Here is a 27442-nt window from a genome sequence, read left to right as displayed (position 1 = left end):
AGTAAGAGGGAGACACAGAAAATGATGAATAGATAATTTTGTGTCCTGACAAAAGTCCTGTTATTGATCAGAATTACCAGATTTTCCTAATTTATGCATTCTAATTAAACAGATGAAAATCATGATGGGGATTAACAACAAAACCCCCAATTCCTGGGAGATAACTCACCTCATTTGCCCCACTAAAGAGAGGCTCTCCAGTGTGCATCTCGACTAAAATACACCCAAGGGACCACATGTCAATAGCAAGGTCATAAGGCATTCCCAGTAGCACCTCTGGTGATCGATAAAAACGACTCTGGATATATTGGTATATCTGCAAGAAAAGCATCTCCAAGTCACCATCACACAGAGCACCCCAAGGGACTGAAAATCCCAAGAGACAAAACACAGCTGCCATGAAATCCCATTCTGGTGCAGGGAAAGAGGAGGTATCAGGGATAATAAAATATATACATGTATTACATTAATAAAAGTATCTAATTGTTAATTTGCACAAAAAGAGCAGAAAGTTCAGCTTGAGTCATGTCATGTTTTTGTAATTGTGATTCTTAATATTTCAAAATTATCTTATTAGTGATAAATAATGGATTTGGATAAACAATTCAGATATGATTTCACCTGGTCTGTTCCTTCAGCCCTTCCTTTTAGTTTATAACAAAAAGTTTTTTTATTAATCTAAAACTCTGTCTCATTGCTGTTTTCAATCCAATATTCCATATTCTGATCCACTATTCCTAAATTTATCCTGGGAAAAGGCAATGGGGTGCTGCTGACCAGTGCCAGCTCCTCAAGAGACAATTGGGGCACTTTTGGTGACCTCAGTCCATGAATTCCTGAATTCTTTTCCTACAGATCCAAGCTGCAGTGTCATAATCATAAACAGGGGACACGCTAAAGGAATGCTCAGGGCAAGAGGAATATAAATGGAATAAGACAATAATAAAAGAGTATCTTTATTTATTTATACTTAATTTTTTGTTTTATTTATTAGCACTGCAGATTTCTACCAACAAGTGCTGGTGCATTCTCCACTGAGAGCCAATGAGAAATAAAAAAACATGGAAAATTTAAAATATGGTGGATTTTTATCTACTGGGACACTAAAGGAAGTGGTGGATTGTCAAATTGTTCAAAATAAGGTGTGGATGTGACACTTTTGGACTTGGTTTAGTGGTGAACGTGGTGCTGCTGCTTCTTCATGGTTGGACTTGATCTTAAAGATCTTTTCCAGCCTTGACAATTCTGGGATTTTGAGCTCTTGTGGACTGTGGATCTCTATTTAAAATTGAGTTATTATTTTAAAACTGTTGTATTTGCATTTCCCCCAGATGAAGGGAGGAATGATGAATCTGACTCCATGTTCTCAGAAGGCTAATTTATTACTTTATGATATTATATTATACTAAAGAATGCTAAACCATACTAAAGAATACAGAAAGGATACAGACAGAAGGCTGAAAAGGTAATAATGAAAACTCGTGACTCTCTCCAGAGTCTTGGCACAGCTTGGCACTGACTGGCCAATGAGTTAAAATAATTTACATTAAACCAATGAAACAATCACCTGTGGTAAACAATCTCTCAAGTATTCTTTAATATATTGTATTAAAGAATGCTATACTAAACTATACTAAAGAATACAAAAAGAATAGTTAATGAATGCTAAAAAGATAATAATGAAAAATTTGTGACTCCCTCCAGAGTCCTGGTACCACTTGGCACTGACTGGCCAATGAGTGAAAATAATGCACATTAAACTAATGAAACAATCACCTGTGGTAAACAATCTCTCAAGTATTCTTTAATATATTGTAATAAAGAATGCTATACTAAGCTATACTAAAGAATACAAAAAGAATAGTTAATGAATGCTAAAAAGATAATAATGAAAACTCGTGACTCTCTCCAGAGTCCTGGTACCACTTGGCACTGACTGGCCAATGAGTGAAAATAATGCACATTAAACTAATGAAACAATCACCTGTTGGATAAACAATCTCCAAACACATTCCAAAGGAGCAAAGCACAGCAGAAGCAAATGAGATAATAATTGTTTTCCTTTTTCTCTGAGGCTTCTCAGCTTCCCAGGAGAAAAATCCCAAGCAAAGAGATTTTTCAGAGAATGTGAATGCCACATAAAACCATCACGAATGAAGCTCAATGAGCTAGGTGAGTATCACAACCTAAAAATCCTGCATTTTTCACCAGCACAAACAGAATTCTCACTGACTTCCCCCCAAACTCACCCTCTGCCCAAGCTGACACGAACTGCCAAAATCCACGATCTTGATGGCGCTCCTTTTGGGGTTGCAGAGCAGGATGTTCTCTGGTTTTAGGTCACAGTGAATGATGCTGAGCTCGGGGGTGGCCAGGAAGAGCAGGGCCGTGCACATCTGCTGCGCGAACTTGCGCGTCAGGTTGAGCGACACGCCGCGGAAGTTGGTGTTCCTCAGCAGGTCGTACAGGTTGTAGGACAGCATCTCAAACACCAAGCACAGGTGGTTCCTGAACATGAAGTGACGCTTCAAATGCACTGGGGGAAAAGGAGGAAATGGCATTAATGCACTCTGGGAAGGAGGGGTTGTTACAACACAGCGCGGAGGAAGGAGGAGCGCCAATAAAATAACAGAGCGTCGTTTTTCTTCCCTGGGTCTGTGGTGTTCACAAAATGTTTCTGCCAAGGAGGCAGAAATTTCTGTCCTGAAGGACAAGAGGACATTTCCACATCCTCAGGTGCACCTCAGTAAAACTGCAAAATCTTGTGAAATCTTTTCAATGCTTTAATCAATATGTAGGAAGCTGGGCGCTGAGTAAATAAGAGCACTGGGTTTTTTCCTGGTTTTGTGGTGTTTGAAAAATATTTCTGCCATGCCTGGGGTACAGAGGGGCATTTTACACATCCTTGGTTGCAAAAACTTGTGAAATCTTTTAAATGTTTTAGTCAATGTATACAAAGCTGGGGACTGAGTAAAATAAGAACATCAGCTTTTTTCCCTGGTTCCGTGTAATTTACAAAATATTTCTGCCATGCTTGGAGGGCAAGAGAACATTTCCACATCCTCAGGTGCACCTCAGTAAAACTGGAAAATCTTGTGAAATCTTTTCAATGCTTTAATCAATGTGTAGGAACTGAGTAAAATAAGAGCATTGGGTTTTTCCTGGTTCTGTGGTGTTTGAAAAATATTTCTGCCTTGCCTGGGGTACAGAGGGGCATTTTACACATCCTTGGGTGCAAAAACTTGTGAAATCTTTTAAATGTAGGAAGCTGAGCACTGAGTCAAACAAGAGCATTGGGTTTTTCCTGATTCCATGGTTTTTACAAAATATTTCTGTCATGCTTGGAGGACAAGAGGACATTTCCACATCCTCAGGTGCACCTCAATAAAACTGGAAAATCTTGTGAAATCTTTTCAAAAGCATCTTTTAAGTTTATTGAAAGTTTAAGCATCTTATTTAAGCATTTTATTTAAGTTAAAAGCATCTTTTAAGTTTATTTAAAAGCATCTTTTAAATGCTTTAATCAATCTGTAGAAAGCTGGGCACTGAGTAAAATAAAGGCATTGGGTTTTTTCCTGGTTCTGTGTTATTTACAAAATATTTCTGCCATGTTTGGAGGACAAGAGGGCATTTTCACATTCATGGGTGCACCTCAGTAAAGCTGAATTAACCAAAAACTTGTTAAAGGATTATTATCAAAGTAACTTATCACTCTCTTACATATACAGAGGAAATATTTAATTGTGAGAAGAATTTAAAATACACAATGACATCACTGCAATTTATAAGCTGATTACTTCAATTAATAAAATTGATCAATAATCCCAAGGAATTGTATCAATTTCCTTTCAGTTTATGAAAGGAACCAATCCAAGACTTTTTTTTTTTTATTAAATACATTGAAATATTCATCACATTCCTCTGTTCAGAGGCCAGCAGGGTTTGCCACTGTCAAACCTTCAGGTTGCCACAAGAAAACTGAAATAGGAAAAACATTTCAGGGAAAAAGCAACACGCTCCCCTTTCTGGGATAATAAAATCTTGAATATGAGCACCATGAGAATTCAGACTTTTAATTAAGGTGGATTTTTGGTCAGCTTGGTGCCCATGGATTTGTTTTCTCCATTCTCCCACAGCAGCTCCTTCTGTGTCCTTTACAACTCACCTGAGATGGAACATTTTGCTCCCACCCTGGTGCCATTTCCTGCCACACATCCTTGTCCAAATCCCTGTTCTCTCACCTTGGTTCCAGCTCCTCCCCAGAGTTCCTGAGCTTGCTGGACCCACCAGCTTGGCAGGAACCACCAAATATCATCACAAATATTCCAAAACAGATCTGGCAATCAGCTGGAAGCAGCCCGAGCTCCACAGCAAGATCCAAACCGTTCATAATGCAATAAAAATGAGGAGCAATTAATCCCATACCTATGTAGTATTTCATCTCAGTGTCATGTTTGTTCATCAGCTCGAGCAGCCTCACTTCAATCTGGGCCTGGTTTAGGAAAGCCTTCTTGTTTTTGATGATTTTGATGGCCACCCACTCCTGCTCCACTCGGTCATAAGCCTTCACAACCTGCAAGAGAAAAATCCATCAGGAAACCCCAACTTCCAAACCCATCCAAACTCCCTTGTTCACCTTTCTGAATTCAGAATTCTTCTTTTTAATCTTATTTTTGTTCTGATGATACAATAAAGCTACAACTCATTTGATGTTTATTGCAGTGATGTCACTTTATATGCAAATAAAATTATCTAAACCAATACTGTAAAAGGACCGGTAAATCTCAGAAAAACTAAAACCAACAAAATAAAATCTCCATCCTGATCCAGCTGTCATTGTTAAAGCAGCTTCAAATCCAAATATTTCCCTCAAATTCCCTAATTCTGACTGAGAGAAGGTGTTGGCTGCAACTTTAGCCATGGTTGCAGCCTTGGCTAAAGCTGCAACCAGACAAAACAAATGCTGCTAATGACATTTATAGGAGGTAAGATCCAGCACTAACTATTGTTTTAAGTTAAAAACCCAATTCAAGCTAAAAACCTAACTCAAACTAAAACCAAAGTAAAAATGTAACTCAAACTAAAAACAAATTCAAGTTAAAAATGTCACAGATGGCAAAAGGTGGAGGATTTCTCATTGTAAAATGCCACACTGAAATAGAATTAAATGTTTTCTGTAGTAATATGAAATAGCACAAGATCTGAGTGTCTGAACAGGCACTCAGGATAACAGGAGTGAGAAAAAAGAGTTTTAAGTTCAAAATAAAGCAGAACTAACACTCCAAATGAACCACACCTGTGATCCACAGTAATGATGAGAACATCTAGAGAGCCTTTACCTGTCCAAAGGATCCTTTGCCTATCAAGGAGTCGATCTCATAGCGGTCCATCCACTTCTCCCCATTTTTCACAATGTAGTCGTAGTTGTCATCATCATAACCATCATTGTAAACTTTCCTCTCCTTTTTATGACTGGAATCATCTCCCTGGCCCTGCTGATGCCGCCGTTTTTTTTTTTGCATAGTAAACCTGGAGGGGAAAAGGAACTTCCTTAAGAGCCTTGCTTAGAACTGCAGCTCAAGAAAAGAGGAAAATCAACTTTTCTTCAGCATCCTGTGCTTTGAAAGTGGAATTTCTACAAGGGAAAACCAAGCAAGCCTCTCCTCCTATTGCTGTGGATGAGTCAGGTCATAATTCCAAAGGAAAGTCTTGAGTAATTGAAAAACTGGGAAAGCAGAGCTGAAGAAATATACTGACACTAATAAATAATAATAATAACTCTGATAAATGTACTAACACTAACAAATAATAACTCTGATAAATGTTCTAACACTAATAAATAGTAACAATAACACTCATAAACACAGTAATACTGATATGGAGCTCATGGGTGCCAAAGGAACAGAAACACCCCAGCACAATGTGCACACAGTAAAATTCAAAATGTTAACTAGCCTGGAAACAAGAATTACCACTGATGTTCCCACAAAACTGGGAAAGAATTCCAAGAAGTCATTAATCACCATAAAAATATCTTCACAATCCCTTTAATTGTCAAAAATTTCAAACTAACTGATGCTTTCCTGTGTTAACCTGAACAACTTTATATTTTCCATTTGTCTATAATATTTCATTCAATAATTAAGGAAAAACACTTCAGCATTTTTCTTATAAGCTAATCACCATAAAAGTATCTTCACAATCCCTTTAACTATCAAAAATTTCAAACTAACTGATGCTTTCCTGTATTAACCTGAACAACTTTGTATTTTCCATTTGTCTATAATATTTCATTCAATAATTAAGGGAAAACACTTCAGTACTTTCATTCTAAGCTCTTAGAAACATTAATAAAGTTTTATTGAGCTCAAAGTGTGCTTGTGCCACTCATTGAGCTCCTTGTCCTGCAAGCTCAACATTTGTTTATAAAACAACAGAAAATAAATCCCAGGATAAAAGATTTCCTGTGTGCTGGACAGAAAGCAGGACTGTGACAGCCATGACCTCAAACAGGACGTGAACAACTGAGAGAAAACCTGATTTTTTGGATCTCTTGATGAGATTATTTGTAAAAAATCCATTTAAATCACATGTTGTAACAAACATCAGTGCATTGAAGGCAGCTGCAGGCATTACCTCATTAATATGCTTGTAAGTTTTGATCAAATCTACGGAGAGTTTCCTCAGTGGAGCAGTGGCTGGATCACGAAAAGTTTGGGGCATCCGCCTCTGGAATGGGAATATGACAGAAATTAGAATAAAAATAGGAATTTAATGGTATAGTTACTGCATCAAACTGTGAAATTCCTCACAAAAATGAGCTATTTAAATGCAACAGTTTTTTTTTTAAACTAACAATAAGAAAAACCCTACACCCAGTTTAGTTGCTTTTTGATATATTCATCATTTTTAATGTATTAAGAATTTTTCAATAAGGGTAAAGTCCAAGATTCCTACCTCTCCTGCCACTACACCCAAAAAGTTTAGTCCAAATCTCCTTTGACAACAAAGACTCTCCCTCCTCCATCACTCCTCCCCCTCAGGACTGACACATGAACTGTCACCACATTTAAGGTACACACATATTTAAGTTCACAGGAACTGCTGGAGAACTGGGCCAGCTCATCACATTCAACTGCATTAAATTCCAAATAAATATTGGAATAAAATAAAACCAAAATCCAGGACTACCAAGAGACAAACCATCTCCAAAAGCTGTGCCCAGCACTGCTGGACAAGCTCTGGGAATTCTGTCCCACCCAGCCGGAGTCTGATGGGGACTCTGGAGAGTGGCTGATCCCTCAGCCTGCTCCTGTCTCCATCCCAGAGCACAGGGCACAGGGCTGGGTCCAGGTGGCTCTGGAATGTCCCCAGGAGGAGCCCCCAGAGCCCCTCTGGGCTCTGCTCAGGGCTGGGCACTGCCCAGGGCAGAAGTTGTGCCTCCTGTGAGGGGAATTGCTGGGCTCAGGCCCTGCCCGTGGCTCTGGGGCCATTGCTGGGCCTGGAGCAGAGCCTGGGCCTGCTCTGAGCTCTGCACACAGGGACAGACACAGGGACAGACACAGGGACAGACACAGGGACAGCCAGGGACAGACACAGGGACAGGCACAGGGACAGACACAGGGACAGGCAGGGACAGACACAGGGACAGACACAGGGACAGCCACAGGGACAGACACAGAGACAGACACAGGGACAGACACAGGGACAGACACAGAGACAGGCAGGGACAGACACAGGGACAGACACAGGGACAGCCACAGGGACAGACACAGAGACAGACACAGGGACAGACACAGGGACAGACACAGAGACAGGCAGAGACAGACGCAGGGACAGCCAGGGACAGACAGAGGGACAGACACAGGGACAGCCAGGGACAGCCAGGGACAGACACAGGGACAGCCAGGGACAGACACAAGGACAGACACAGAGACAGGCAGAGACAGACACAGGGACAGCCACAGGGACAGCCACAGGGACAGACAGGGACAGACACAAGGACAGACACAGGGACAGACACAGGGACAGCCACAGGGACAGGCAGAGACAGACACAAGGACGGACACAGGGACAGACACAGGGACAGACACAGGGACAGCCAGGGACAGACACAGGGACAGACACAGGGCCAGACACAGGGACAGACACAGGGACAGACACAGGGCCAGACACAGGGACAGACACAGGGACAGACACAGGGACAGACACAGGCCCAGGCAGGCCCAGGCAGGGCTCAGCCCCTCTCTCTCCCTGGGGCTCCTCTCCAGGCTGAGCAGCCCCAGCTCCCTCAGCCTTTCCTGGGCACGGAGCTGCTCCAGGCCCTTGCTCAGCTCCAGGAGCTCCTGGCCCTGCTGTGCTGAGGAGCCAGAGCTGGGCACAGCAGCCAGAGGTGCCCCCAGGGCTGGGCACAGGGGCAGGGTCAGCCCTCACCTGCTGGCAATGCCCATCCTAGTGACCCCAGGACATTTTGCTGGCCCAGGGACAGCTCGGTGTCCCCAGGTCCTTCCCCAGCCTGGGCTTGGTCCCCTCAGGGTGCAGGACAAAAGCCCAGTGTGAGTTTAAGCAACTCCACCAGAGAAAAGCCTGTTCTGTGCATGTTTTCCATGAGAATTATTGAACTAATAAATGAGTTATTAAATGGAGGTGTCTAAAGAAGGCCTGGAGGTGGCACTCAGAGCTCTGGGCTGGGCACAGAGCACAGCTGGGATTCATCCTGGAGACCTTTCCCAACCTAAATGATCCTGGAGTTCTGTGACAGCAACTTGAAAAAGCAGAGTTCACCTCCTGTGACTGAGGAGAGTTTGCCATTGCCAAGTCTACCTTCTAGTTTTTATACAATAACTTAATACTTATAACGGTTGTTATACAAATAACTACTTTTCCCTCTATGACAAAATAAAAAGAATCACATCAAAGTGACCCAAAAAAGGTCTCACAGAAAGAAATTATAGAGAGTTTGTGCTTCTGAAACTGGACATGCACTGAGGTACCAGAGGGACCACCCTAGAAAGCCAAACTCCCCTTCTCCTCCTGTGTGGGCAGGGGAAAAACCATTAATTTTATTTTATTATAAGTACACGCACTTTGTAAACATCAGGAAACTGTTTGAAAGTTTCCTAAACAAACCATCAGACATTTACAAAACATTTTTGTTTCTTCCTTTCATCTGGCAAACAAAAGTGGCCCATGAAATAAACCCCACCTCAAGGGGATCTTTAGGATCTCTCCCTCAGCACTGAGCAGCAGCAAGTCCTGACCCAGCTGTCATTGATAGAGCAGCTTCAAACCCAAATATTTCCCTCAAATTCCTGAATTCTGACTGAGAGAAACTGTTGGGATATGGGAACACCGGTGGGGTTTGCTGGGGAAAGAAACCAGGAGGTGGCAGAGGAATATCAGGAATATTGGCAGGGCTGCATGAGCAGAAGGGGATTTGATTTTTGAGGGAAAAGTCTCAATGTGGAAGAATTCCATAGTTCAGACCAACTATTCCCACAAAAAACTGCTCTGATTTGGAAAGAGAGTTTGTATGCCAAGTCTTGAAGTTTATTTTTTAATTTATAAGTCAAATTTGCTTGCTTACTACAAAAATAAAGATCTAATTTCCACTCTGAAATAAACAGCCTGGAGAAAAAAAAATCTGAATTATCATAATCAAAAAATTGTAAATAATTCAAATTCTGCAGGCTGCTACAGCCAGTCCCTTCTTTAACAATTGTGCATTTTTACAATCACACATTTCTGAGCACATTCCTGAACCTGTATGAACTTCTCAGAAGTTTGATTTTGCTCCCCTGGGTTCACGAACTTTTGGGATGAATCTTTTTCCTCACACTTTTATACTGTGAAATTTGCAATATTCGCTTCTTTTTTTCAAGTGAGATTCTTTACTCCTGATGATGGAGCATGGAACAAAATAATTTTGTGTTTTATACAACAACACTGTCCAATCCTTTATTGTTGGGGTTACTCTGATTTCTGACCTGGATTTAAGGAATGCTCAACCACCAAAGAAAGGAGGAAAAGGGGAAAAAGGGGAAAAAAGGGGGAGGGGAAGGGAAGGGAAGGGAAGGGAAGGGAAGGGAAGGGAAGGGAAGGGAAGGGAAGGGAAGGGAAGGGAAGGGAAGGGAAGGGAAGGGAAGGGAAGGGAAGGGAAGGGAAGGGAAGGGAAGGGAAGGGAAGGGAAGGGAAGGGAAGGGAAGGGAAGGGAAGGGAAGGGAAGGGAAGGGAAGGGAAGGGAAGGGAAGGGAAGGGAAGCTCCCATTTCACAAGCTTCAGTCTCTATCTGGTGGCCAGACAGCCACACTGCAAGCTCAGACCTCCCTCAAACCAGAACACAAATCAATGAGCTGCTGCATCTCAGGTCTGAGAGACAAGAAACTACTTAAATTACAATTCTAAATTGTAATTAAATAATAAGGAAATAGCCATAAAAATGTCCCATTTCTGTGTCCTCAACACACTGGTGACAAAGCACATTTTATGGCAACTGTGACTTTTAACTCAGGTGTGCTGTTTGAAGTCCCAGCCATTGGGGATGGAACACACAACAAATTCCTCTCTTCATGGGTATTTTCTTTTTTTGTCCAAACAGATGGTATTGCTCCTTTAAAAAATATTTTTATTATGGAGAATCCTGAGCTGTCTATGGGATGCTTTAATTCAGATTTTTTTTTTAAAAAAAGACAGAACCACCAATATCCACATTCATTACAAGAAGAAAGAAAAAAAAAGATAAATTCAACTTGTGCATAGCACATGTTCCACTTCACAAACAAAATAAATAATGAAGATTTCATTGTGTCAGGTCAACTTTTAGCAAGAATTCCAAATTTAATTGTTTCATTGACTTGCATGGCCTCACTGATGACAGAGACTGCTAAAGTTAAACCATCATTAACAATAATGTTGAACAGGTAGTGGGAATATCTGAATTAAGGATTTTAAACTGGTGCTACAGCATGAACCTGGCAATGATCTTGATGAGGTCAATAAAATCTCTGACCAAGATGTGGTTAGAAAACCTCAAATTTTACAGATAATTTTATATATATATTTTAAAAAATTTTAAAGTATATAATATATATCACATTATATATTCAATATCATAATTTATATATTGTAGATTACATATTATATTATATTATATTATATTATATTATATTATATTATATTATATTATATTATATTATATTATATTATATTATATTATATTATATTATATTATATTATATTATATTATATTATATTATATTATATTATATTGTATTGTATTATATTGTATTACATTGTATTACATTATATTACATTATATTACATTATGTTAGATATTTATTTTATATATTATATATATTAGTTTTATATATGGTATATTTGTTTTTTAATGTATGCAAATGATGTTAGATAATCAGAGCTGGAAAGGTGTTTAACACTCAGCCTGACCTTCCCATTCCAGGTGTTTCACAAAAGCTGAACCACTGGAATTTGTTACCAAAATCTCACCTCAGCTCCTTTATCAGGTAAATCAATTTTCTCATAATTTTGTAATTAAATGAAAAGAGTTTCAGGCAATCTGAGCATCAAAACAGAGCAGCAAAAAAGAGAAACTTTGAACTTGTGACAACTTTTAAGCCCTTATCTTTCATTCCCATCAGGCTGTGTTGAACTCCAGATGGAACCAGTCAGAGCTGGACAGAGAAATGTGAATTTATTGGCACTGCAGGAGAAAGATCCCAGAGATCCCAACTCTCCTGTTCTCCCTGGACCGTGGGCTCCCACACTCCCTGAAACTCCAACACTCAGCAGCCACAGCCAGGACCCCTCCTGCCAGCACAGTCTGGGAAACAAAAGCCTTAAAAAAGAACTCCTCAAGGGAAAAAATGTAAAAAGACAGAGCTGGAAGGTTTAAAGTGTAATTTAAAACCTCATAAATAAGAGAAAAACAAAACAATCTGGCTGCTCTTGGAGTATCTTCCTGGAATTCTTTGATCCTTGTCAGTGATGGGTGTGGGGACCACAGCCAGAAGAAATAAGTGCAAGAGAAAATGATGTAAATAATTTTTAAGACCAACTTATATGTAATTATTTATATTATTTACATTTACCATAAATACAGATAATTTATATAATCTGAATATAAATTGTCATTATTGTTCCCTAACCTTTAATCTGCAGCTGTGAGTGATTCCCTAAAAACCAGAATATGGCCTGCAAGTCACTGGAACCCCAAATGGAAGCAGGAGTAAAACAAATTCACATTTATTCTCTGCTAATGAATTAAAATCATTCCAGGAACCTGAACCAGATACTCCATAAAAAAATAGGAGTCAGTGTGCAGCAAAAACACAAAAATAACTTGATAATCTAATGTAATCTAAATACATAGACTGTATAGAATTAAAATATAAATTACCATTATTGTTCCCTAACTTTTGATGATTCCTGTGAATGCTTCCCCAAACACCAGAATATGGCCTGCAAGTCACGAAAACCCCAAATGGAAGTAGGAAAGGAATAAAACCAATAAATTCACATTCCCTTTTTCTGCTTATGAATTAAAATCATTCCACGAACCTGAACCAGATACTCCATAAAAAAATAGGAGTCAGTCTGGAGCAAAGACACAGAAATGACCTGATAATCTAATGTAATCTAAATACATAGATTGTACAGAATTTGAATATCAATTGTCATTATTGTTCCCTAACTTTTGATGATTCCTGTAAATGATTCCCCAAACACCAGAATATGGCCTGCAAATCACTACAACCCCAAATCCAAGCAGGAATAAAACCAATAAATTCACATTTATTCTCTGTTTATGAATTAAAATCATTCCAGGAACCTGAACCAGACAATCCATAAAAAAATAGGAGTCAGTCTGCAGCAAAAACACAAAAATAACCTGATCATCTACTGTAATCTAAATCCATAGATTGTATAGAATATAAATTGTTATTACTGTTCCCTAACTTTTAATTGATTCCTGTGAATGCTTCCCCAAAAACCAGAATATGGCCTGCAAGTCACTAGAACCCCAAATGGAAGTAGGAAAGGAATAAAACCAATAAATTCACATTCCTTTTTTCTGCTTATGAATGAAAATCATTCCAGGAACCCGAACCAGACACTCCATAACAAAAGGAGTCAGAAAAAAGGAATAACGGGGCAGAGCACCGTGAGGGAGCTCGGGGCGGGCCTGGCTGAGGCGGCCCGGGAGCAGCGCGGCGCCGCGGCCAGCAGAGGGGGGCGGCGGCCCGGGAACGGCTGCGAGCGGGAAAACCCTCATTTCCCCAGCAAAATCCCCGTTTCCAGAGCAAAATCCCCGTTTCCCGAGCAAAATCCCCGTTTCCAGAGCAAAATCCCCATTTCCCGAGCAAAATCCCCGTTTCCATAGCCCAAATCCCCATTTCCCGAGCCCAAATCCCCGTTTCCATAGCCCAAATTCCCATTTCCCGAGCAAAATCCCCATTTCCCGAGCACAAATCCCTGTTTCCAGAGCCAAAATCCCCATTTCCCGAGCAAAATCCCCATTTCCCGAGCACAAATCCCTATTTCCATAGCCCAAATCCCCATTTCCCGAGCAAAATCCCCATTTCCCGAGCAAAATCCCCATTTCCCGAGCACAAATCCCTATTTCCATAGCCCAAATCCCCATTTCCCGAGCCCAAATCCCCATTTCCCGAGCAAAATCCCCATTTCCCGAGCCCAAATCCTCCTTTCCTGAGACCAAACCCCTATTTCCATAGCCCAAATCCCCGTTTCCCAAGCACAAACCCCTATTTCCATAGCCGAAATCCCCACTTCCTGAGCCCAAATCCCCATTTCCATAGCCCAAATCCTCATTTCCCGAGCCCAAATCCTGATTTCCAGAGTCCAAACCCTGATTCCCCTAGCCCAAATCCTGACTTCCAGAGCCCAAATCCCCATTTCAGAGCCAAATCCCCATTTCCCGAGCAAAAATCCCCATTTCCAGAGCAAAATCTCCATTTCCCAGGCCCAAATCCCCATTTCCAGAGCCCAAATCCCCATTTCCCCAGCCCAAATACCCATTCCCCGAGACCAAACCCCAATTTCCAGAGCCCAAACCCTGATTCCCCTAGCCCAAATCCTGACTTTCAGGGCCCAAATCCCCATTTCCAAATCCTGACATTTCCAGAGCCCAAATCCCAATTTCCAGAGCCCAAATCCCAATTTCCAGAGCTCAAATCCCCATTTCCACAGCACTCTGGAAGGGCTCACCCTTCCAAACAAGTTATTTATGGGGCACCCAAATGGGCTATTTTAGGGCACCCAAATAAGTGACTTTTAGGGTACCAAATGGCGTTTTAGGGCACCCTAACAGTTTACTTTTAGGGCACCCAAAGAAGTTATTTTTAGGGCACCCAAAGAGGTTATTTTATGACATCCAAAAAGTTACTTTTAGGGTACCCAAAGAGGTGACTTTTAGGGTATTTACTTGAGTTACTTTCAGGGTTGCCAAAGAAGTTCTGGGGCCCCCAAACTGATTACTTTTAGGGTACCCAAATGGGGTGTTTTAGGGCACCCAAAAAAGTTACTTTTAGACCACCCAAACTGGGTATTTTAGAGCACCCAAGAAGTGACTTTTAGGGTACCTAAATGAGTTACTTTTAGGGTATTCAAAGAAGTTCTAGGAAACCCAAACTATTTACTTTTAGGGCACCCAAAGAAGTGATTTTTAGGGCACCCAAAGAGGTTATTTTAGGACACCCTAAATATTTACTTTTAGGGCACCCAAATGGGGTGTTTTAGAGCACCCAAAGAAGTAACTTTTAGGGAGCCTAAAGAAGTTTTAGGACACCCAAAGTGTTTACTTTTAGGGAACTCAAATGGGGTGTTTTAGGGCACCCAAAGAAGTTACTTTTAGGTACCTAAATGAGTTACTTTTAGGGCACCCAAAGAAGTTTTAGGACACCCAAAGAGTTTACTTTTAGGGCACCCAAATAGGGTAAATTATGGCACTCAAAGAAGTGATTTTTAGGCTACCTAAATGAGTTACTTTTAGGGAACTAAAAGAAGTTTAAGGGCACCCAAACAGTTAACTTTTAGGGCACCCAGAGAAGTTATTTTTAGGTCACCCAAAGAGGTTATTTTAGGACACCCTAACAGTTTACTTTTAGGGCACCCAAAGAAGATACTTTTAGGGCACCTAAATGAGTTACTTTTAGGGTACTGAAAGAAGTTTAAGGGCACCCAAAGAGTTTACTTTTAGGACACCCAAGAAGTGACTTTAGGGTACCTAAATGAGTTGCTTTTAGGGTAACCAAAGAAGTTTAATGGCACCCTAACAGTTTACTTTTAGAGCGCCCAAATAGGGTATTTTAGAGTACCCAAAGAGGTTATTTTAGGACACCCTAACAGTTTACTTTTAGGGCACCCAAATGGGTTGTTTTAGGGCAAGAAATTATTTTTAGGGCACCCAAATAAGTTACTTTTAGGGCACCCAAATAAGTTACTTTTAGGGCACACTAAGAAGTTATTTTTAGGGCACTCAGATTACTTTTAGGGCACACTAAGAAGTTGCTTTTAGGGCACCCTAACAGATTATTATTTTTACATCTGTGCCCTAGCAGGTTATTCAGGGCACCCAAGCAGGTTGGTTTAGGGCACCCAAGCAGTGACTTTTAGGCTGTGCAAAGCTGGGGCACCCAGGCTGTCCCAATGGTCCAGGTCCCTGCTGATGCTGGGAAATTCCAGAACTGCAGCTCCCAGACCCAATCTTTGTCTGACTGGGTGGGAGCCACTGCATGGAGAGGATCCAGCCTTAAAGGATCAAACTTCTTGGGCAACCCTGAAAGTAACTCATGTAGGTACCCTGAAAGTCACCTCTTTGGGTGCCCTAAAAGTAACTTTTTGGGTGTCCTAAAATAACCTCTTTGGGTGCCCTAAAAATAACTTCTTTGGGTGCCCTAAAAGTAACTAATTTAGGTACCTAAAAGTAACTTCTTTGGGTGCCCTAAAACACCCCATTTGAGTTCCCTAAAAGTAAACACTTTGGGTGTCCTAAAACTTCTTTAGGCACCCTGAAAGTAACTCATGTAGGTACCCTAAAAGTTGCTTCTTTGGGTGCTCTAAAACACCCCATTTGGGTGCCCTAAAAGTAAACTGTTAGGGTGTCCTAAAATAACCTCTTTGGGTGCCCTAAAAATCACTTCTTTGGGTGCCCTAAAAGTAAATAGTTTGGGTTTCCTGGAATTTCTTTGAATACCCTAAAAGTAACTCATTTAGGTACCCTAAAAGTCACTTCTTGGGTGCTCTAAAATACCCAGTTTGGGTGGTCTAAAAGTAACTTTTTTGGGTGCCCTAAAACACCCCATTTGGGTACCCTAAAAGTAATCAGTTTGGGGGCCCCAGAACTTCTTTGGCAACCCTGAAAGTAACTCAAGTAAATACCCTAAAAGTCACCTCTTTGGGTGCCCTAAAAGTAACTTTTTGGATGTCATAAAATAACCTCTTTGGGTGCCCTAAAAATAACTTCTTTGGGTGCCCTAAAAGTAACTAATTTAGGTACCTAAAAGTAACTTCTTTGGGTGCCCTAAAACACCCCATTTGAGTTCCCTAAAAGTAAACACTTTGGGTGTCCTAAAACTTCTTTAGGCACCCTGAAAGTAACTCATGTAGGTACCCTAAAAGTTGCTTCTTTGGGTGCCCTAAAACACCCCATTTGAGTTCCCTAAAAGTAAACATTTAGGGTGTCCTAAAATAACCTCTTTGGGTGCCCTAAAAATAACTTCTTTGGGTGCCCTAAAAGTAAATAGTTTGGGTTTCCTGGAATTTCTTTGAATACCCTAAAAGTAACTCATTTAGGTACCCTAAAAGTCACTTCTTGGGTGCTCTAAAATACCCAGTTTGGGTGGTCTAAAAGTAACTTTTTTGGGTGCCCTAAAACACCCCATTTGGGTACCCTAAAAGTAATCAGTTTGGGGGCCCCAGAACTTCTTTGGCAACCCTGAAAGTAACTCAAGTAAATACCCTAAAAGTCACCTCTTTGGGTGCCCTAAAAGTAACTTTTTGGGTGTCATAAAATAACCTCTTTGGGTGCCCTAAAAATAACTTCTTTGGGTGCCCTAAAAGTAAACTGTTAGGGTGCCCTAAAACGCCATTTGGTACCCTAAAAGTCACTTATTTGGGTGCCCTAAAATAGCCCATTTGGGTGCCCCATAAATAACTTCTTTGGAAGGGTGAGCCCTTCCAGAGGGCTGTGGAAATGGGGATTTGGACTCTGGAAATTGGGATTTGGGCTCTGGAAATGTCAGGATTTGGAAATGGGGATATGGGCTCTGTAAATGTCAGGATTTGGAAATGGGGATATGGGCCATGAAAGTCAGGATTTGGGCTAGGGGAATCAGGGTTTGGGCTCTGGAAATTGGGGTTTGGTCTTGGGAAATGGGGATTTGGGCTGGGGAAATGGGGATTTGGGCTCTGGAAATGGGGATTTTGGCTCTGGAAATTGGGATTTGGGCTCTGGAAATGAGGATTTGGGCTTGGGAAATGGGAGTTTGGTCTCGGGAAGTGTGGTTTGGGCTCTGGATGCAGATTATAATCTGGAATTTCTGTATGATAAACACTGGAGAAAGGAGGCTCAGGGGGGACGTCGTGGCTCTGAGCAGGGAACAGGGACAGGAGCAGAGGGAGCGGCCTCAGGCTGGGCCAGGGCAGGCTCAGCTGGGACAGCAGCAGCAATTTGCCCATGGAAAGGGAGCTCAGGCCTTGGCAGGGGCTGCCCAGGGAGCTTTGCAGTGCCCATCCCTGCAGGTGTCCCCTGGAGGTGGCACTGAGTGCTCTGGGCTGGGGACAGGGTGGGGATTGCTCACAGCTGGGACTCATCTTGGAGATTTTTGCCAACCTAAATGATCCTGGAATTCTGTGGTATGAACTCACAAAGGCAGAAGCCATTTTGTGCGACCAAAGAGAGTTTGCCATTACAAAAGGCTGCTCTGTGTTAGAAACTCTACAAGGAGATGACAGAGAGAACCAGTGGTGGGATCCCACCTGAATAAAACCACCTAAGGATGGTTCCAACAATGTTCTCTGCAAGGCTCCTTCCCAGAATTGACATTTACAGGACAGAACTTTATCAAGTATTTGGATAAAAACCTTTTCTCAAGGCCAGAGAGAGGTGGCAGCACATTCATGGCAATGCCTTGAATGAAAAGGATTCCTGTAGGAATGGCACAAAGAAAGAATCTGTAACATGCAGGGATCAGTGGGACACAAACCCCCAGATGTTGGCAGATCACATCTGGAGAGAAAAGCACAAAGCCTTCAACTACAGAGGTCAAATTTTTACAAGAAAAAAAGTTATTTTTTAATCAAGACGAGCCAGAGCTGTAAACGGGCAGCCCAAAAGAAAGAACAAGGAATTTATTCTGCAGAGGTCCAGGTCCAGAGCAGATGATCTGAGCCATCAGCAGGGAGGTCTCAGCTGGATCTGGCTGTGCAGATAAAATCAGAAATGCACTGCAAAGACAAAAAGTCTTTGGGAATCCCCCCAGAGGCTCACACAGAACCTCCACCCCAAGCAGGAGCCTGGTGAGGAGAACTCTTGGTGGGACTGGGTGATGGCAGAGGCACAAGAACCCGAGGGAGGAACGAGGCAGGGAAGGGAAGCAGTCAGCTGGCCACCATCAAAGCCAAAACATTAATTCTATAAAACTGTGCTGCTGGTGGTGCAAAGACAGCTTGATTGCCATGGCCAAGGTGTCCAGCTGATTATTTCCTCGCTTTGATCATGTCCCTACAACCTAAAATTCCTTGAGTTTCTTTCCAAAGTGCCTTGAAAGGATTCAGGTGCAACTTTTCTTGACTGACCAGCCTCATTGCAGAAGTTCTGGGAGACCTTCAACTCAAAAAACTCAAAATAAAATGTCTCTGTAGATCCTCAAGCTCTTTATTATTATATAAGAGATTTCCTCTTCCTCCTGGACAGGAAACCCATCCCTGGCATCTCCAGTCACTGGAGATCTCCAAACCCTGGCCATTCTCGTGCCTTCTGATCCCTTCCTCCTCCTGCCAAAGCATCTCCCCACAGCCCCAGAGCAACTCCTGATGCTTCTGGAGACTTTTCTGCCCAAAACATCCTGAGCAGCAAACACACCTCACCTTCACCCTCTTTAGTGAAACATTCCTCATCAGTCTGCAGCAAATTTTCAGTTTCTAAATTACAGGTTTTGTTGGAACCCCTCTGCCCTTATGTTTCCACAACCGGGCCATGGAATTTTTAAAAACCAACAGAATTCCCACTCATCCAGAGCCACAGCAGCTCTGGTGGCTCCTGGCACTCTGAGCTGGGGGGCTCCTTCAGCAGTCCTACCTATTCAAATAAAATCTATTTTGTGCAAACTTCTGTATTCCAAATACACCAACCAGTGATTCTGCACTACAACTGTCCATTAGGATAAGTAATGAAGCAATCAGCAGCTAACAAACCACCCAAAACTTTTAACACCAGTTATTATTTTAAAAAAGAGCTTTTCAAAGTTCTCCACTTCGCCAATCTTTCTCTCCCCTTATTTAAAAAAACGTTGCAAGTAGAATAAATATGTTCCAGAAGTTTAGAATCAACTTTTAAAACTTTTTTTTGAAGTTATAGTATACATATACATATATATACACATATATAGATATACATACACATATATTATATATATATAATATACATATATTATACATATATAATATACATATTATATATATTATATATATATTATATATATCATATATATATTATATATAATTATATATATTATATATTATATATTATATATTATATATATTATATATAATATAATATATATAATATATATATTATATATATAATATGTAAATATATATGTAATATATATTATTATACATTATATATTATAATATATATTATGTCTTATAATACATATATATGTATATACATATATATGTTATTTATATAATATATACACATAATATATAATATATAATATAGTATATAATATATAATATATAATATAGCATAATATATAATACAATATCTATAAATATGAATATACATAAATATATATAAATATATATAGACATGATATAATAATATAGTATATATGTATATAATATGTGTATATATTATGTATATGTACATATATTTATATATGTAATAATATAGTATATATGTATATAAAATGTTTATATATTATGTATATGTACATATATTTATATATGTAATAATATAGTATATATGTGTATAATATGTGTATATATTATGTATATGTACATATATTTATATTTGTATATATTTATACATATACACATATATATATGCACACACACATAAAATATATAAAATATAAATAGTTTTAAATATACTGTTGTGTGTTAATTCTATCCTTACAGAGTTGGGAGTTAATTAGTTTAAAAAAAAAAAACCCTACAAGAATAAAAGCCCTGATGCTGTAATTGATGGCTGGGGACATTTCACAGGGGTTCAGAGTGACAGGACATGGGGGCAATGACTTTAAACTGAAGGAGGGCAGAGCTGGGTGGGTTCTTGGCAATGAGGAATTGTTCCCTGGCAGGGTGAGGAGGAGCTGGGATGGAATTCCACCCCTGCATCCCTGGCAGTGCCCAAGGCCAGGCTGGACACTGGAGCAGCCTGGCACAGTGGGAGGCGTCCCTGCCATGGCCAGCTCATCTCTAAAGGTCCCTTCCACCCCAAATGAGTGCCCACCTCCCCACTGAAGGGCTGCCAGGCGCAGGAGCAGCCCCGGCCATACCTGGTTTGTCAGGGGGATCGGCTGCTCGAGCTGCTCAGCGTAGGATAAGGCCGAGACCTGCTGGTCACTGATGCTCTGCTGCCGCCGGTCACTGTACTGCTGATGCGAATGGGACATCTGTCCAGCCATCTGAAGGCCAGCAGCATGGAATGAAAACGATGGTGCGAGCCGAACAGATGAAGGTTTGCATGCTGAAGTCTCTCCTCCTGCAAAGACAAGGATAAATGCTGATTGCAGCACAGGGGGAAATAAACCAAACATGCTGTCCATCAAGCAAATTACTTGAAGGACAGGAATATCAAGGCAAAAAGTCCACATTGAGACACCTGTTGACAGAAGTTGTTCAGGAATTGCCTTGCTACTTAGTACTCAGACTTGGGACTTTTTGAGGGAAAGAAAATCATGATTCAGCCAGGCCAAACCTCACAGATGAGAACTGCATCTTTGTGGAATGGCATCTTGCTTCCAGACTGAGATTTCTCATCAAAACACCCACCTGAAAATGACTCCACTCAGATGAAAAAAAAAGCCCTGTTTTATAGGGGCCTGAGTAAATATATGTATGGCAGTAAAAGATCTCTGTATTGTGTAAGTGACCCTGCCAAGGACAGGGTTAAGCAGGGGATGGGGGGACAATCTTGTCCTGGGTTCTGAGTCCTGGATCCTGGAGATCATTGGCACCCAAGGGTTGTCACACAGGGGTTCCACAGGGATCAGGGATCCCAGAATTGTCCTGCAGGGCTGGGCAGGGACTTCTCACAAGGACACGGGGAATGGCCTTAGGTTGAGAGAGAGCAGGATTGGATGGGATATGGGGAATTAGGAATTGTTCCCTGGCAGGGTGGGCAGGCCCTGGCACAGCTGTGGCTGCCCCTGGATCCCTGGCAGTGCCCAAGGCCAGGCTGGAACAACCTGGTCTGGTGGGAGGTGTCCCTGACCATCAGATTATTGTCACACATGGGGGATTCCACAGGGAGGGATCCCAGAAACACCCTCAGGGAAAGGGCTGGGCAGGGACTTCTCACAGGGACACAGGGAATGGCCTTAGGCTGAGGGAGGGCAGAGCTGCCCCAGCCAGGGAGGAGCTGGAGCTGCTGCAGAGCCCAGAGGAGGCTCCAGGATGGGCAGAGGATGGAGCAGCTCTGCTGGCAGGAAAGGCTGGCACAGCTGGCATTGTTCACCTGCACAGGAGAAGCTTTGGGCTGAGCTCAGGGTGGCCTTGCAGGGCCTGGAGGAGCCCCAGGAAAGCTGGAGAGAGACAATTGCCAGGGGATGCAGGGACAGCGCACAGGGAATGGCTCCCAGTGAATTGTTCCCTGGCAGGGTGGGCAGGCCCTGGCACAGCTGTGGCTGCCCCTGGATCCCTGGCAGTGCCCAAGGCCAGGCTGGAGCACCCTGGTCTGGTGGGAGGTGTCCCTGACCATCAGAACTCCATCTTTAAGGATCCCTTCCAGCCCAACCCATGCTGGGACTCTGATCCTGAGCATCCCTTTCCTCACAGCTCCCCCTGGGTGTCCCAGCTCAGTCAGAATTAGACAGGGGTTATTCCAAACACACAAGTTCTGTGTATGGATCCCAAAAAGCCAGAACACCACACCAATTCTGCCTTTCAGGGCTGCTCCCAGCATTCTGGTCTGACTGTAGCAAAGGAAAATCCATTGTCCAGCCTCAGCAGCTCATCTTTGTTTGGGGATGAGGTTCAGGGCTGATGATGGTGGGACTGGGATGATCCCAAAGGGCTCCTCCAGCCCTGGTGATTCCCTGAATCCCTGATTCCCTGAATCCCTGAATCTCTGATTTCCCGAATCCCTGATTCCCTGAATCTCTGATTTCCTGAATCCCCAAATCCCTGATTCCCTGAATCCCTGAATTCCCGATTCCCTGAATCCCTGATTTCCTGAATTCCTGATTCCCTGAATCTCTGATTTCCTGAATTCCTGATTCCCTGGATCTCTGATTTCCTGAATCCCTGATTCCCTGAATCCCTGGTTCCCTGATTCCCTGAATCCCTGATTTCCTGAATCCCTGATTCCCTTATTTCCTGATTTCCTGAATCCCCGATTTCCTGAATCCCTGAATCCCTGATTTCCTGATTCCCTGAATCCCTGATTCCCTTATTTCCTGATTTCCCGATTCCCTGATTCCCTGAATCCCTGATTTCCTGAATCCCTGATTCCCTGAATCTCTGATTTCCTGAATCCCTGATTTCCTGAATTCCTGATTCCCTGAATCCCTGATTCCCTGAATCCCTGATTTCCTGAATCCCTGACTGAATCCCTGATTCCCTGATTCCCTGAATCCCTGAATCTCTGATTTCCTGAATCCCTGAATCCCTGAATTCCTGATTTCCTGAATCTCTGATTTCCTGATTCCCTGATTTCCTGAATTCCTGATTCCCTGAATTCCTGAATCCCTGATTTCCTGAATCCCTGAATTCCTGATTCCGATTCCCTGAATCCCTGAATCCCTGATTCCCTGAATCCCTGATTCCCTGATTCCCTGAATCCCTGAATCCCCGATTCCCTGAATCCCTGAATTCCTGATTCCCTGAATCCCTGATTCCCCGAATCCCTGATTTCCTGAATTCCTGAATCCCTGATTCCCTGTCCTCTGTGTTTCTGCCTCCCTACAAAGCACAGCAAACAAAGAGCAGCTGCAATCTGAAAGCAAAATTATCACTGAAGATTAAATTTAGAAGGAAGGTGTTGAACAGCCAAGCACCTGAGCAGCCCAGGGAAATCCCCACTTCCTTCGCAGTCCAAACCCTGCAGAAAACACAAGCACTAGAAAACAGCAGATGAGTGCAGCCAAGATTTGGCTTTCTTAAAAATAACTGTCAAAATAAAACTAAAATATTAAAATTGATACTGCACGTTGACTCAACACCTATCAGGGCAACAGAACTGCATGGATGGAATCAAACACCATTTTACATTGATTATGTTAAAATATTAACCTTTTTAAATTGGCATTGCACAGAAAATTACTTTTAACTCTTCTACAAAATGTCCATTAAAAACTGAGAATCAGAATTATCTCCCATCTCCACAACTTGGTGGATTCAGTGAACATTTCCTGTTCAAGATTCACTGAACACTCCTGCAAGAATGGCTGAACATATGTAAGACATCATCCACTATCTCTACTTTTTGCTCTTTTAATTTCTGAGGTTCTGCTTAACCTGAAAAAAATTCATAATCTCACTTAGCAACATCATGGTGACTGAAGTAAAAGTCAAAACAATATTTAAATCAGAGAGTCAAAAATACCACTGATTCTGAAGTGTGGAGCCAGTCACTTTCAAAGTTTCAATCTTGTGTTTTCTTACCTCAGGCCGCAGGTTTCCAATAGAGAATTACCTGGACAATTACAGAACTTTATAAACACAAATTTTATTTTAAAAATTCTGCCCTTCCATGTGTTCCTCAAAAAGCAGAAAGCTCAAATATATAACCCCAAAAATCCTGGCACTGTGGGGTTCTCATTTACTCCACAGGATCTTCTGACACTCCAAAAATCACAACAAATCTGAGGATAGACTGAACAATGATTTAAAATAAAGTAAAAATGCAAAATAGAAGAGTGTTAAAGTGTAATTATCCCACAAAACAACACTTGTAATGTAATACAAATGTTGTGATGTGATGTTTGGCTTCAGCTGGAAACTTTCCATGCTTGTAGACCTTTTCCTCCCAAGTCCACCTCCACCCAAATCTGTAATTTTGATTTTTTAGTTTAGAATATTTTTGAGATTTGCTGTTGGTGAGTGCCAAAGAGATTCCTGTTGGCTTGGAGGACAATCCCACACCAAATGTGACACCATAAATCCAAACTGTGTCCAACAAGAAGGTTCTTCACCCAGAGGCACCAATGGCTCCCCAGCAAATGCCAGAGGAAAGGGACAGGATCGGAGCCCGTGCTGATGTCAAGGATGCCAAGGGGATGGATGGGAACTGGCCAAACTCATCCCTGTGCTCCCACCCCAAATGGAAAAGGGTTTGAGTCCCCCTGAGATGGGACTGAGCCCACCCAGCTGAGCAGCCCTGGCAGAGCTCTGGCAGCTGAAACTCAGCACAAGGAGCAGCAGCCAAGGAACTGCAGCCCCTGGGGCTCCACACACACCCAGGGCCCTGCTGGGATCCCTGTCCTTGTCACATCCCTGCCCTGCTGGGATCCCTGTCCTTGTCACAACCCAGGGCCTGCCACATCCCTGTCCTTGTCACAACCCAGGCCCTGCTGGGATCCCTGTCCTTGTCACAACCCAGGGCCCGGCTGGGATCCCTGTCCTTGTCACAACCCAGGCCCTGCTGGGATCCCTGTCCTTGTCACATCCCTGTCCTTGTCACATCCCTGCCCCATCCCTGTCCTTGTCACATCCCAGGCCCTGCCACATCCCTGCCACATCCCTGTCCTTGTGACAACCCAGGCCCTGTCCCATCCCTGTCCTTGTCAAATCCCTGCCACATCCCTGTCACATCCCTGTCCCTGCCACATCCCAGGCCCTGCCCCATCCCTGTCCTTGTCACATCCCTGTCCCTGCCCCATCCCTGCCCCATCCCTGTCCCTGCCCCATCCCTGTCCCTGCACTCCCAGCCCAGCCCAGCCCCAGGGAACCCTCCCAGAAACGCTGGGGACACAGCAGGGGAAGGAGGGGAAGGAAGGACTGGCTAGAATAGAAATCCTGACCTCCTTTAGTTCTAGGTCGAGGAGTCGCTCCAGAAACAGGGACATTTGTGACAGCCATTAATTGAGGCTCACACAGCCTCTGGTGGCTCTGGGATTGGGTTTGGGCTCATCTGGAGAGCTCCAGACAGCCAAAACATCAGGGATCTGCTGAGCACCAGGCCAGGGCTAAAATCCACCAGCACATCCAGAACTAGATGGGTTCCCACAGCCCATCCAGAGCTAGATGGGTCTGAGATTGATTTTTTGCTCATCTGGAAAGCTCCAGACAGCCAAAAAAAAATCAGGGATCTGCTGAGCACCAGGGCAGGACTAAAATCCACCAAAACCTGTTCCCACAGCACATGCAGAGCTAGATGGGTCTGAGATTGTTTTTTGGCTCATCTGGGGAGCTCCAGACATCCAAAAAACAAAAATCAGGGATCTGCTGACCACCAGGGCAGGACTGAAATCCACCAGCACATCCAGAACTAGATGGGTTCCCACATCACATCCAGATCTAGATGGGTCTGAGATTGATTTTTTGCTCATCTGGAAAGCTCCAGACAGCCAAAAAAAAATTAGGGATCTGCTGAGCACCAGGGCAGGACTAAAATCCACCAAAACCTGTTCCCACAGCACATGCAGAACTAGATGGGTCTGAGATTGGGTTTTGAATCATCTGGAGAGCTCCAGACAGCCAAAAAAAACCAAAAATCAGAGATCTGCTGACCACCAGGGCAGGGCTAAAATCCATGGGCACTTGTTCCCACTGCCCATCCAGAATTAGATGGGTCTGAGATTGTTTCTGGCTCATCTGGGGAGCTCCAGACATCCAAAAAACAAAAATCAGGGATCTGCTCAGCACCAGGGCAGGACTGAAATCCACCAGCACATCCAGAACTAGATGGGTCTGAGACTGTTCCCACAGCCCATCCAGAACTAGATGGGTTTGAGGTTATTTTTTGGCTCATCTGGAGAGCTCCAGACATCCAAAAAAATCAAGGATCTGCTGAGCACCAGGGCAGGACTAAAATCCACCAAAACCTGTTCCCACAGCACATGCAGAACTTCCACAAGGTGCAGAACATCATCCATTTTCCTTTTTAACCACTACAAGTTCAAGTGATCCCACCTTGTAAAGCACCTCGGGAAGAAAATGAAGTTTTTAAAAAACTCCCAAACATATGCCAAGGTCTCTAAGCATGAAGTACATTAAGGGAAAAGATTATGGATTTGGAGTGGGCAGAATTGTCTTACAAATAAGCCTTACCTAATGTTAGTTCAGGGGAGGCATAAAAATACCCACCTTGATTTGTATTTGCACTCAAAGAGGCTCCCAGAGCTCTCTGAAAATAGACACAGTGCAGAAATGGATCCCCTCATAAAGGAGAAGGTTTATTTCTTAAAGCATCCTCTCAACACAGTGGAAGAAGTTCAAGAATATATTTATTTGTTTATTTGGGAAGGATGGGAAATACTTCTGTCATTCAAAATAGCTGTGTTTTAAATGCTTGGGTTTTCCTTAAAATGGATTTTTGGGGCCTCCCCACCCCTGGAAGTGTCCAAGGCCAGGCTGGGTTATCCCTGCCCATGGCAGGGGTGGCACTGGATGATTTCAGGGTCCTTTTCAACCCAAACCATTTATGATTTTATGATTTTTCCAAGCAACAAAGAAATTATCAACTGCAAGCATAACAAATATTTGAGACTGTGATTATTGAGAAATCTATAAATGAACTACAATTGGTGTAATATTGGAAAAGTTTGTGTAAATTTTTAAATTTTTGCATAGATTTTTTAAGAACTCCATGCAGATTCAATTTCCTCTCTCATCCATTTGAGATCCTGTTATTCCCATTTTGGTATCAGTCCACAGAACTCATTCAGACATTAAACCTCCTCCCTAAAAATGTATTTTTGGTGCTAAAACACATCCCTGGCCTTCCCTTTCAGTTACAAACATTCACTGGGGAAGAGCTGTGGGTGACTGAGTGATCCCAAGAGTGGATCAACAA

General features: G+C 42.4%; 1 protein-coding gene across 1 annotated transcript in view; it reads right to left on the bottom strand.

The window, feature by feature from the left end:
* Nucleotides 1-27442, bottom strand: part of DYRK1A (dual specificity tyrosine phosphorylation regulated kinase 1A) — a 96127-nt gene that overhangs the window by 7804 nt on the left and 60881 nt on the right. The window contains 7 exon segments of the mRNA XM_063180641.1: nt 170-316; nt 2250-2536; nt 4426-4573; nt 5340-5516; nt 5518-5529; nt 6637-6729; nt 20763-20968. Of these exon segments, the coding sequence (XP_063036711.1) occupies nt 170-316; nt 2250-2536; nt 4426-4573; nt 5340-5516; nt 5518-5529; nt 6637-6729; nt 20763-20968 (1070 nt within the window).

Source organism: Melospiza melodia, chromosome 2 (assembly GCF_035770615.1).
Source record: "Melospiza melodia melodia isolate bMelMel2 chromosome 2, bMelMel2.pri, whole genome shotgun sequence".
NCBI classification, from domain to species: Eukaryota; Metazoa; Chordata; class Aves; order Passeriformes; family Passerellidae; genus Melospiza; species Melospiza melodia.
Note: the sequence above shows the minus strand (reverse complement) of the source record. Positions and strands in the feature narration are given on the sequence as shown.